Source organism: Chiloscyllium plagiosum, unplaced genomic scaffold (assembly GCF_037043375.1).
Source record: "Chiloscyllium plagiosum isolate Xiang-an unplaced genomic scaffold, Cpla_swu_hap1 HiC_scaffold_19, whole genome shotgun sequence".
Taxonomy (NCBI): domain Eukaryota; kingdom Metazoa; phylum Chordata; class Chondrichthyes; order Orectolobiformes; family Hemiscylliidae; genus Chiloscyllium; species Chiloscyllium plagiosum.
The window spans coordinates 63,723,620-63,736,241 of record NW_028270157.1 but is presented as its reverse complement, the minus strand read 5'-3'; the positions used below and the strand labels follow the sequence as shown (position 1 = coordinate 63,736,241).

At 44.1% G+C, this 12,622-nt stretch overlaps 1 protein-coding gene across 26 annotated transcripts in view; it reads left to right on the top strand.

The window, feature by feature from the left end:
- The window catches only part of nrcama (neuronal cell adhesion molecule a), a 419,288-nt gene that overhangs the window by 350,908 nt on the left and 55,758 nt on the right, over positions 1-12,622 (top strand). For 20 of the 26 annotated variants that reach the window (XM_087997474.1, XM_087997473.1, XM_087997476.1 and 17 more), the window contains 5 exons: positions 1,083-1,112; positions 5,479-5,580; positions 7,343-7,540; positions 8,039-8,109; positions 10,475-10,700. In XM_087997474.1, the coding sequence (XP_087853600.1) occupies positions 1,083-1,112; positions 5,479-5,580; positions 7,343-7,540; positions 8,039-8,109; positions 10,475-10,700 (627 nt within the window). The remainder of the gene's footprint in view (positions 1-1,082; positions 1,113-5,478; positions 5,581-7,342; positions 7,541-8,038; positions 8,110-10,474; positions 10,701-12,622) is intronic. The other 6 variants (XM_043709038.2, XM_087997468.1, XM_087997481.1 and 3 more) reach the window with 1 other exon arrangement.

Genomic DNA, 12,622 nt, shown 5'->3' with positions numbered 1-12,622 from the left:
CACCAGAGGACTCCCTACAATGCCTTCCTCACTTGTAACTCCCTCTTCTTGTCATCTCCTATCTCCCCAACAACTTGCCTTGTTGGGGAGTCAATCGTGTTGACACTTTGTGGAGAGCTCTGGGGCTCTGCAACTTGCCCGTCAAATCGGCAAATGTCCACTACTTTGCACACCAAGTTGAAACCCCCTTTAAAGGAGCCCCTTTGTGTTTCTAAATCTGTGTCCTTCACTGATCATTGTCACTCTGTTGACTTGAGCGATATCTGAGTTGTTTACCAAATACGTTAGGCTGAATGGACTGCGGTATAGGGTTGCCGAGCCAGTCTGACCTGTGCTGTTTAGATTTTCTACTCCTCCCCATGATCAGATACAGAAGTTCATTTGAGTTACTGCCAGAGAATTCACTCAGGAAGCGGGTCAGATGGTGGCATCGTGGCAGCTCACTGGGTCACTTATCCAGAATCCAAGGCTGTTCTGAGGATATGAGTTCAGATACCACTGATGGTGACATTTGAATTAAATTTTAAAAATTGAGTTAAGAATCTACCAAACGGTGACCATGTGACACTTGTCAATTGTCATATATAAAAAAAAGTCCCATCTGGTTGTTTGATGGAAGGAAGAAAGTCTGTTTTTAACTGCATGTGACTCCAGACCCAAAGCAGTCTGGTTGGCTCTTTACTGATTCTGAAATGACTGGAGCAAGCCACCCTGATCGAGTGGATATTTAGAATGGATAGTAGAAACTGACCAGACTAGGGTTAGCCATGTCCCATTAAAGAACAAAAAAAAAGACCCAAGTGGTCATCCTTTTACAGTTCAGCCCAAAAACATTAAGGAAGTGACCAGACTGGGCATGCATCTGTAGAGTTTTGATGTTTGCCAAATGGGACTGATCATTGATACGGCAACTATCGCTACAGCTCTAGATAATGCATTGTGTGGAAATGATTGTGATATTTCTGAGATCTAAAAAGCTGATGTGCAATTTCTTCTTTGTTTTTATGAGACTAGCAGAAAAATGTGACTGTTTTAACTTGTGCTGGCTACGACTAAACCCTAACCTTGCTCTTTATTTCCAGCCCGTTCCTCAACTCCAGCTAGCCCATACGGTAAACTAACAAGTGTTTGTCTGAACACACTTCACTCTTCCATTTGTTTTGACTTGGCTCTCTTACTTTCATTTCCAGCCATAATGTAGCATGTTCACCAGCTTCATTTCTCTATCCATTGTCCACTTGAGGTGAAGTATTGTGGAGGGTGATGCTGAGGCAGCTCCACACTGCTCCTTTATGTGTAGCATTCACTCACCACGTCGCCACCAACATTTGGTGTTCCTTACGCCTACTTCTTTGGGATTTTGTTTTTCCTCTTTTAGCCAAGGTAGACACATTTTATGTAGATGTGTGTTAACTCTAGATTGACCTGTATTGGTGCTTCCTTCACCACCTGGATGATTGTGTTTTCACCAACTGTGGAACCTCCATTACCAGAATGGATGTTAAATCCATATGGGACACATGAGTGTCTGAGTGTTTTGTGTGCTTGATGGTCACTCAGACTACAATAAGGATTATTTTAATGATTGATTCCCAAGGCAGTAGTTTTGCTTGTATCTGGATGTTTTTCAGACTGTCCACCATTGAGGTCCCCTCCATTCTAGTTGGTCATGGAGGTTCCACTGAGTAATTCATCTCCATTGATAGCTGTGAGGAAAGCTGTTCTCTTGCAGGGCAACTTTCCAAATCACAACTGTGTCCGATTTTCCAGATGCTGCTGGGTCTGCTGTGCGCTTCCAGCCTTTCCGGCTTTTTCCTGAGAGGAATTCTGTAATTTCTGCACGCACACACTTTACAGTCACATCAGGCTATTTGCACGCAGTGGGTGAAATATCTGGTGTGACGATTAAATTTTACACCATTGCAAGTTATAAATACTTGGTGGAGGATAATTCCTCTCATATTGGAAACACACAATAACTGTCTCAGTACCCAGGAGTATCTGTAACTGTCTACTTTACCTATCAGGAGAGTCAGAGTGTTTAATTGTATGTCTGGGATGCAACAGTGAATATTTGCCAAGTGTATGTCTCTGGTGTGTGAGAGACTGGAGACAGTAAAGGTGGCAGGACAGAGTGGAGAGAGTTGTTCATAAGCTATATGTCATCCTCAGCTTTATTAATAGGGGCATAGAGCACAATGCAAGGTGGTTATGTTGAACATGGAAAGGATGCTGGTTCGGTCTCAGCTGGAAAATTGCACTACAATCTGGGCACCACACTTCGGTGGGGGGGGGGTCTGTAAAGAAGAGGTTTATGAAAATGATTTCAAGGTTGACATACACTCCATTGATGAAGATAGTTAGGAGAAAATGGGTCTCTTTCTCTTGAAGAGTTAAAGGACTAAATGAGACTTAGCAGACATCTTTCCCAAGTTGTCTGGATATATTTGATAGAGAGAAAATGTTTTAGTGTCCAAGTGACGAAGGGAAAACACAGATCGAAAGTAATTCGCAAATAGAAGCAAATGTGAGGTCAGAAAATGCTTTTTCCACACAGCGAGTGGTTGAGGGTTGCAATGCATGGCTGAAAGTGTGGTGTAGGCAGGTTCGATTGAAACATTCAAGAGGCCATTAGATGTTTCTGTTCAAATTAAAATATATGGGGTTATGGAGGTGGGAAAAGGCAGATTAATTATCATTAAGTCATAATGCTGATTTGGAGAACTGGTGCTCACATGATGGAATAAATGGCTTTTCTCTGACCACAACAATTGTTTGTGTGTGTGTGTATATGAGAGAGAGAGAGAAAGAAAGAAAGTGTGTGTGTATAGAATGGCTGAGTGTACTTGTGTGCCTAGATTGGCCATATATACCTGTCTTAGATTGTGTGCGTGTGCGCAATCGTGTTCGGTACGTATGAGTGTATGTGTCTTCAGGTGTGTGTGTGTGTCTTGCGTGTATGTTTGTGGATTGTGATTATATGTAGGAGAGTCTGGAATGTGTGCATGTACCTAAAATACATGTCATGTGTTTGACGTGTCTATGGGTGATCTGTGCTGACTGGCTCCAATTTTACAAATGCAGCTCATTGAAAAATAATCAGGAGGGTGGAACACTTTATCGACTTATTTGCTGCACTTGCATGTTTTCTTTCATCAGCGATAATACAGGAGACCCTCTAGGTTAACATGATCATTTGTGAAATTTAAGCTGGATCTGATCTCTCCACATGGTGCTGTTGTGAAACATAGTTTCCCTGACATACTGTGCAGTTCTGCACTGAGCAGATTTGAATTCCCCACTGTTTCTGCATGCCCATGAGTTCCTGCAGCTACTATAGCTCTTTTGTTACCATTAGTCGTCTCCTGGAGGTGCGTGTGTTGCTGACATTGACCTTCAAAGCATCTTTTGTTCAAGTGAATGCTCTCTACAACTTGACAAAGTTATAAATTATAAGATGCCCACTTACTTTCACTCAATCGTCACCCATAATTCAATGGTGGACCTCTCACCTTGGAGTCAGGTTTGTCTCATTGCAGAAGTCTAAGCAGATCATCTCAGTTGCATCCATATTTCAGTACTGAAAGGATGTTGCTTGATTCAAGGAGACAATAAAGAGAGGCCCCATCCATCCTGGATATAAACGATCTCATGACACTATTTGTGCAAAAAGCAGTTCATTCTCTTCAGTATCCTGACAGTATCTATCCCTCGACCAACACCAGTAATACAGGCAATCTGGTCATCACCATGTTGCTGCTTCAGGGACCTTGCTGTATGCAAATTGGGTGACCACATTTTCTGTGATATAACAGGGACTGCCACGCATCAGGCAGTGTGTCAAGAAACTCAACTGGATTTAATCAAATATGTCCCCAGTAATAGACGCATTCCAGAGTGTTACAAGTTGAAGACATCATTTTGGGGGATAACTGAACATTGAAGACCTACCAGTAAATTTTTAAAAAGTTAATACGCAGATCCATTTGCTTTCTTCCCAGTTTGTGTAAAAATAAATCCCATGCATACAGCATTTGTCGACTTCTCAGTAGACAGCCATAGGTTCAAAGAGGGTGATCCTGCCTGAGCAAATACCTTAAACTTTGAGGATGTGTCCATCCAGGGATCCCCATTACTCTGAAACTGCTTATGGTAAAGTTCAACACAAAAGGCTGTGAATTAACCTGGAGGCTGTGGACTCCTCATCACTTTTAGCCTGGCTGCAGGGCAGCAAGCAACTTGGGCTCATTAAAAGGATTACGACTTAAGTGCTTTTTATTAAACTGAATTCAGTGAACCCTCGTCCGATGAATTGTGAGGGAGTTGTTTAGAATTTATGTGAACCTGGCGAGAGGTCCTAACCACAGAAATTTGTTGTGATATTCCATAGAGCTTGCCCGTTGCTCCCACCCTTCTTTCCATGGATCTGAAACATGTTCCTTTCTCAATAACACATTCGATTTCCTTTCGAAATTCACAATTGAATCAGCTTCCAGTCAGGCAATGTGGTCTGGGATGGGATAGATCTGGGATAGACCAGAACGGCCAGCTGCAGTGGCAGAATTCTCCCTCACTTCCTCTCTGACTTTCTTTTGGCAAGTCCTTTAAATCTGTGTCCTCTGGCTGTTGACCCTTTTGTCGTTGGAAACATTTTCTATTTTCCCTTCATAATGTTGAATTCCGTCATGAGATCTCTGTATAATTGCCAATTGCTGTAAAGGAGAACAATCGCAGCTCTCTCTAATCAATCCACAGAATGAAAGACCCTCATTTCTCATGCCATTGAAATAATGCTCATTTGCATTCCCCAGAGGCTTTTAAATATTTAACTTTGTCTTTTGACATGTACTGGTTTTTAATAAGAGCAGATCTCCGAACTAAATGATGCTGTTCCAAAGTAGAGCTTATCACATTTCGGTCAGAGATTAGAAAGTTTATTTGCACTCTAAAGAGTGACCATTACACAGATTGAACATCCAGTTATTGTAGTGAAAGCAGAAATGCAGCAATCATTTAAACTCTGTCTGATCAGAGTCTGTCAGGTACCTCCGAAGGATTGAGTTTATTAACCCCCACCGCTGCCTCCCGGCCTGACCTCTTCCCTGTTTTGTATGCCTTAGACTTCTGCCTCTATTAAGCTCAGGCTGAACAGTCTTTCTGAAGACAAATAATTTGGCAACAAATAATTAAGAGCTTCAGTTTGAAGAACTGCAATGGACTGCAAAGTCCAATCATGCATACGGGTCGTTTCAGTCTCCTGAGTATCTGCATGTAGCTGTTTTTGCTGAAGCCTTATTGAACTTGATGGTCACTGCTGAGCCAGACCTAACATCTCCCCATCTCCCTGCTGGGTACGCAAGAGAGACCCCTGTGCATGCAGCCACACCGCCTTACATTGCCGCACACATCCATCCAGTTTCTGATTTGTTTGACTCTGTCGCATCTTTCTGGTTTTAATTTAATGTCTTCATTCCATAGACAGTCCCGATCCCCCTTCGGACCTGGAATTAACCAACCCTCAAGATAGAAGTGTGCAGCTGTCCTGGATTCCAGGGGATGATCATAACAGTCCCATTACAAGTATGTGTGTTCGACCTTAAATTCTGAGGAATCTTACAGCAGACCATCAACACACCAATTCTTTGCTTCATTCTTCACTTTCAATCAGATTATGGTGCATCTGTACCTCAAATCTAGTGGGCATCTTTACGACTTTAACACTAATGACTTAGCGATCAATGTCTAATTAGATGCTTCAGTTACAAATCCCCAGCATCTTTAGCCTTTTGGTGGAGTTGGTGCCAGACTACCGTTAGCCTTCCACTTGGGGAGAATGTTCCCTGCCACCATTTGAATGACTTGACTCGAATTTCTAGGTTTAAACTCCCTCACCAGAGGAGATAGTTTCTCTCAATCCAAACCAATTGCTCTGAATATTATTTTAACTCCCTCAATTAACACTTGTCCCCATATTCTTTACTTAAAAGCTTAGTAATAATGTTAATGGAGCCTTATTACCTTTAAGTTTGAGCAGCACCGTGGCTCAGTGGTTAGCACTGCTGCCTCACAGCACCAGGGACCCCGGTTCAATTCCAGCCTCAGGTGACTGTGTGGAGTTTGCACATTCTCCCCATGGCTGCATGGGTTTCCTCCAAAGATGTTCAGGTTAGGTGGATTGGACGTGCTAAACCACCCTCGGTGTCCAGGGATGGACTAGTCATGGGAAATGCAGGGTTACAGGGATAGGGTAGGGGGTGGGTCTGGGTAGGACGCTCTTTGGCCCATCAAGTCCACACCGAACCTCCAAACAGCCTGTTTCCACACTGTTGGGATTGCACGATTCTAACTGCCGTTCCAGGGCTTATGGGCGTTGCTCTGCAGTTGAGGGTCTTTCGCTCATTGAGATAGGGTATGGGGGAGTGAAGCTTTGCTCAAGTAGATACAGACTGTTTCCTCTAGTTGAAAGGAGCATCATTCGATGCCACCATGGTAACCAAGGAAGTTCTAAAGAGAATTCCTCTCCTGGAGAATGGTGAAAATGGTTGAGGTGAATACAGTTGTAGGTCTGTAGTAGTGGAAAGGACCCTCCCAGTCTATCCCAGTCAAATACATGCTACCAAAGTATTCTAATCCACACACTTGACCCATAGCTATGTTTGCCTTGGCATGGCCAATGCACATCTGAACAGCTCTGACATGTTCTGAGGGTTTCTGCCGCTTTCCCCCCCCCCTTACAAGCTGTGAGCTCCTGAATCCCAGCACCCTGTGGCTGAACAAGTCCTTTTTGACATCCCCCTGAACCTCTGACCCCTTGCCTTAAATCGATGCCTTTGTCATTTGATCCATTTATCAAGGAATCTCTTGACCACGAATGTTTTTTCTGGAAGCAGGAATGAGGGAATGAGGGAGAAGGGACTGGAGAGACCTGATGTGATTTAGATTAAGAAAATGGGACAAAGCTGAAAAAGAGCTGGCTGAGCCAGATGAATTGTTTCTGTGCCACGTAGCCTCTGTAATCCTGATTAAACCAGGATACCCGCATTCTGCAACATCATTCACATTTAGCCTTACAGCACGGAGTTGACCTCTTTCCCTGCTTGTTCTGGGGGAAAGAGAACTCTGCTGTGATAACAGACTGTCGATATGGGTCTGGGATGTTTGAAGGATGTGTCCAAATTTGCCAAGTTCAAGTTGAGGTTACGCTGGGGGAATGGGGTGGAGTGCAGAAATCTATGTTAATCTTGAAACTAAGAAATGCTTCTGAGTATTTATTAAATGGCAAGTGATCTCTACAGCAAGTGAAGTCCATGCACTAATGTGAGTAATACTGGTTTCCTCTCAGAGTTCATCATTGAATATGAAGAGGATCAGTTTGAGCCTGGATTGTGGCATCATTTGACCGATGTCGGAGGAAAGCAGACAACGGTCCACCTGAAGCTTTCCCCCTTTGTGAACTACAACTTGCGGGTCATTGCTGTCAACCGAGTAGGCAGGAGCGATCCGAGTTATCCATCCGAACGCTACTTCACACAGCCAGCTGGTAAGATATAGTCTCTTAAAGGCCAATTGTGTTTTACAACGATGACATCTGTACTACCAACGCCAAGACGGTTGGCAAAGATGGCTGCTGGTGTCTGCCCAGCAGAGGTGATGTTGCACAGTGGTCTCTGTGCCAGGATAACTCTGCGTGCATGGGTGACGTTATCAGTTCATGTACAGATAAATCAGACTCTGGTTTGTGAGCACCCTGATCTTTTGCTGTAAATTCCCATGATCCAACTCCAGGAGTTATCTGACCAAGGAGCAGCGCTCCGAAAGCTGGTACTTCCAAGTAAACCTGTTGGACTATAACCTGGTGTTGTGTGATTTTTAACTTTGTCCATCTCAGTCCAATGCTGGTTTTTCCACATCATGTTTCTCAGACATGTTCACGCAGATGAAGTCAGTGATGGTGCCAGATAGGAGGTGGGTAAATAAAATGGTGCTGTCTCTACCTTTGCTTTTGTGCGATATAGCAACTCCTTTTTGTTTCTTGCAGCTCCTGATGAAAACCCCACAGGAGTCCAAGGGATGGGAACAGAACCCAACAATCTGGTGATAACCTGGGAGGTATGCAAACTGTTTGTTGTAGTGGACTTACCAGTACATCTGACTGGTTCGGTATGTGCCACTTCATCAATATTGGTATTTCAGAAAGGACACTTACAGCTTGTTCCAGTGATTCTATTAATAGAGGTTTCCCACAAACTTTATACAGTAACTTGGAGAAGATTAAGAGGTAACCTTGTTGAGGTGTTCAAAGTTCTGAACAATTTTGACAGGGTAAAGAAGGATATTATGTTTGCACTAGTTAGTATGTCAGTAACTCAGGGTCACAACTTGAAGATTGTCAGCAGGGGAGCTAGGAGTGAGATGTGGAGAAACTTCTTTGATCAGAGTTGTTAGAACTTGAAATGCACTGCCTAGGAGAGCAGTGGAGCCGGATTTCAGAAGAGGCTTCAAAGCAAAGCTGGTTATATATTTGGAAGTGATGAAGTTAGAAGGCTGTGGAAATAAGGTATAGTCGATTAGCTGGGTATAGTCGATTAGCTGGGTAGCTCTTTCGGTACAAACACAAGGGGTCGAATAGCCTCCTTCTGCACTACAACATGCTATAATTCTGTGTAACAGAGTAAATGGGTGCGAATCTTTGAAATGTTGAGGTGCAACAGTTTGCCCTAGCCCTGCAGGCCAGTTATTTTATGAACTGCTGTAAAAGATAGGACAATGATTGGTCCAATGACATGGCTATCTATTTTCTGATGAGTTTCAAGCCTTGAGTAGCACGTATCTGGTCTAGATTGAAACTAGAGGCAGGTTGGTATGAGATTGGGAAATGTCAAACTAACTGGGGGTGGTGGGGTTGTCCCTTCTCTGAAGGCTGAGGCGTATTGTTGGGACAAAGTACAGAAAGCAGTCCTTCCTCTCCATCTACCTGCTTTACATGGTCTGGGAAGTCTTGGCTATGATGTCTACATGTCTTAAATACAAAACAATGCCAGCTAAAGACATGGCAGATGCTGTATTACAGCATATATGTAACCGAGGTGTCCGAAGTCACTATTGTTGCAAGTGTTTAAACTCTGGGCTTGGCCAGCTTAATTCCTTCTGTTGGGGCTTACTTAAAAATTTAGAGTAAATATTTGGCTCATCATTGCCCCCTTTCTTTCTGCCACCTACGCTTCCTGCGTTCTTGAGGTTCTCTCCCCTGCTCTTCTATGGCATGATTCTTAAAGGCATCAGCAGCCTACACCACCATCTTCCAACAATCACTTGCCCCAAGGGTCAGTCTTTGCACCAACATTGTGTGTCATTCCAACATTGTGGAGGGTTTGCACCAACATTCCTATAAAAGTCGCTGGCAGAGAATCAGGAACCCTGACTAGACTTCAGTCCCCAAGACAGGATGCCGGGATCAAGTGCGACCCTCCAATTGCTGCATTAGAAAACTCAGCACACAGCAAACTCTGTGTGACATACACCAGGCAGCTCTGTCTTCATGACATCAGGCAATGCCCCTCATGTGATGCCAGGCCATGCCACATAACACCACCAGAGCAGCTATTGTTTCCAATAAGGGTTTGAACGTTAAATAAATTCAAACAACTCTTTGTTTTGTCTATCTTGGGGCCTCGCAATTACAATGCCTTGCGCAACTCAATACACACAAGGGCAGACACATGTGCACCATGCACGCATGCGCACACACACTCACTCTCTTCACTGAAGGGAGAGATGAACAAGCCAATAAAAACCTCAGCCAATTATGAGTTGGTGGGACAGCAAGGGACAGAGAATTATAAATATTGCTCACATACCAATGTCAGTGATCCAATAAGCCACACTGGCTCCCAATTAACATTAGCTAGCTACTTATCTTTAACACAAGGTGATATGGGCTTCCCCGGAAAACACGTCAGGCTTGTAGAATCTTGAGGGGGAAGGCGACTGCCTGGCGGTATTATCTCCACACTGTTAACCCAGAGACCAAGGTTCTGGGAATCCAGGTTCGAATCCTGCCATGGCAGATACTGTAATTTGAATCTAATAAAAAAATCCGAAATTAAGAATCAAATAATTATTTTCGATTGTCAGAAAAGTTAAATTGGTTCATTATCATCATTTAGGGAAGGAAACTGCCATCCTTACCTGGTCAGGCCTACATGTGACTCCATACCCACAGCGATGTGGTTGGCTCTCAAACTGCATTCTGGGTAATTAAGGATGAGCAATAAATGCTGCCCCAGCCAGTGACGTCCATGTCTCATGATTAAATTTTAAAAATTGTCACTATTGACCACATGATCCAACAACTTGTTCCACGTGTCCCCTGTTGTGCAGGGCAAAGATCAACCTCCCCCCCAACCCTCTCCACAGACGTCCAACCCAGTTCTGTTTGTAAATGACTGGACATTTGTTTGCTGTTTCTCTTTAGCCTTTGAAAGGTGTCCAGTCCAATGGGCCAGGCCTAACTTACAAAGTCAGCTGGAGACAGAAGGACAGTGATGACGAATGGACCTCTGTGATGGTTGCCAATGTTTCAAAATACATCGTTTCGGGCACCCCGGAATTTTCTCCCTATGAGTTGAAAGTGCAGTCGTTCAACACCCTTGGAGCTGCCTCGGAGCCTGAAATTGTAATCGGATACTCCGGCGAGGATTGTAAGTAACCGTTGTTCTTGTAGTGTTGGTCTTGTTATTCTGTCATTTCTCAGCCGTCCTTTCCTTGACCGAGCAGCTCACCTCAAGCATCGTAAAAAGCAAATCGGCTGCTCAGAGTGATCTGAAAGGTGAGAACAGATTGCCCCAACAGGACACAGGAATTAGGGCTGACGTCGACAGTATGGCCCACCGAGCCTGTGCTGCCGTTTAATACAAACATGGCAGATCTTGGGCTTCTACTGCACTTTGCTGTCCATTCCCCGATTTCCTGGAATCCCCAAGAAACCCAATTTCTGATTTTTCCAGCCTTTACTACATTCACTGGGACAGGCCAACCTTTAGTGATTCCATGGGTTGAGGCATGTGTCCATTGTTCTCTGTTATGGACCAGTCCAATCCCCTCAAAACATACCAAGGAGATAGCCTCAAATCTAACTTCTAATTTATTTAATGGTGCCGCATTCTAGATGCAATTCAATTGGTCAAACCAGGAGGCTTTAAGCAAAGCTCACTTTATTCTTATACCACAGTTAAAATACAGATAAAGAATTTGGCATAACTTTAACTCTTTCAAAATGCTTAACAAAATAATAAATTATTATCGTCCCCCTTATCTGTGGGGCATACATTCCAAGACCTACAGCATAAAGCCAAAACTGCAGATAGGAGCAAACCCATTCATTTAAATGGGAAACATACCTTCCCAGCAGCCCTTGGTCCTTGGTGCTGGAACCTTCCTTATAATATGTTCGGCCCGTGGTAAACCGCAGATAACTAAAACCACATAAAATGATTCCATGGATACAGCGGTTGGCCTGTACTACTCATCGACTGTTCCAATACAGCCACATCCCATAGACATACCCTTGGCAAAAGCAAATTCTGCAAAACAGATCTCCCTCTCTTGCTGTCTCCAGTCCAGAGAAGGAACACCGACAGGTGTGGTGCTGTGGCTTCATTGGTTAAAAGGCCTGCCTCGTAAACTAGAGATACTGAGTTCAAATCCCAGCGGTGCCTGCTTGTTGTGTTGAAGGGTCATTGTGTCAACTTCTTTAGGGCGGCACAGTGGCTCAGTGGTTAGCAATATTACCTCACAGCGCCAGGGTCCCAGGTTCGAATCCAGCCTCGGGCAACTGTCTGTGTGGAGTTTGCACATTCTCCCCATGTCTGCGTGGGTTTCCTTCGGATGCTCTGGTTTCCTCCCACAATCCAAAGATGTGCAGGTCAGGTGAATTGGCCATGCCTAAATTGCCCATAGTGTTAGTCAGAGGGTATGGGTGGGTTACTCTTCGGAGGGTCAGTGTGGACTGGTTCGGCCGAAGGGCCTGTTTCCACACTGTAGGGAGTCTAATCAGAATGAGTCTTGCAGCAGAGACAGAACTCAAGCTCTTGCAGTAGCAGAGAGAGAGCTGTATCAAGCAACTGAAAGGACATACTGGAACCCTGGGTCTGTGAGAGGCTGATTCCATTCATGCTTCTTTTTAATTTAAAAGAAAAACCCAAAGTCTGCTTTCCATGGAACAGCCACCTCAGCACCAGGTTTGCAACACCCCTCTTCAAGAGAAACAGGACAGAACAAATCCCTCTTAAAGGCACACATAGTCACATTCCCACAGAGCTGAAAGTCTCTGGCTAGATTCCCCGTTAGTGCTGAGTTTTTGCCTGGCTTTGGATGAGGCAGTGATTCCAGAGTTCAGGCTTGCCTCAGAACTGTTGGGCTAATGAGGAGGAATAGCTAGGTGGTGTTTCCTAATCTCAACCACTATCTATCTACCTCGCTGCTGGAAAGGGGACTTGAGCTGACATAGGTTTGAGCTAGACTGAGAAGAATTTGAGATATGGCACTTTTCCAGGTGATTCCATGTGAACTGGTCCTTGCTAAAAGTTAGGTTGAACTGGAGTAGCTTGGATTTTATTTCCAG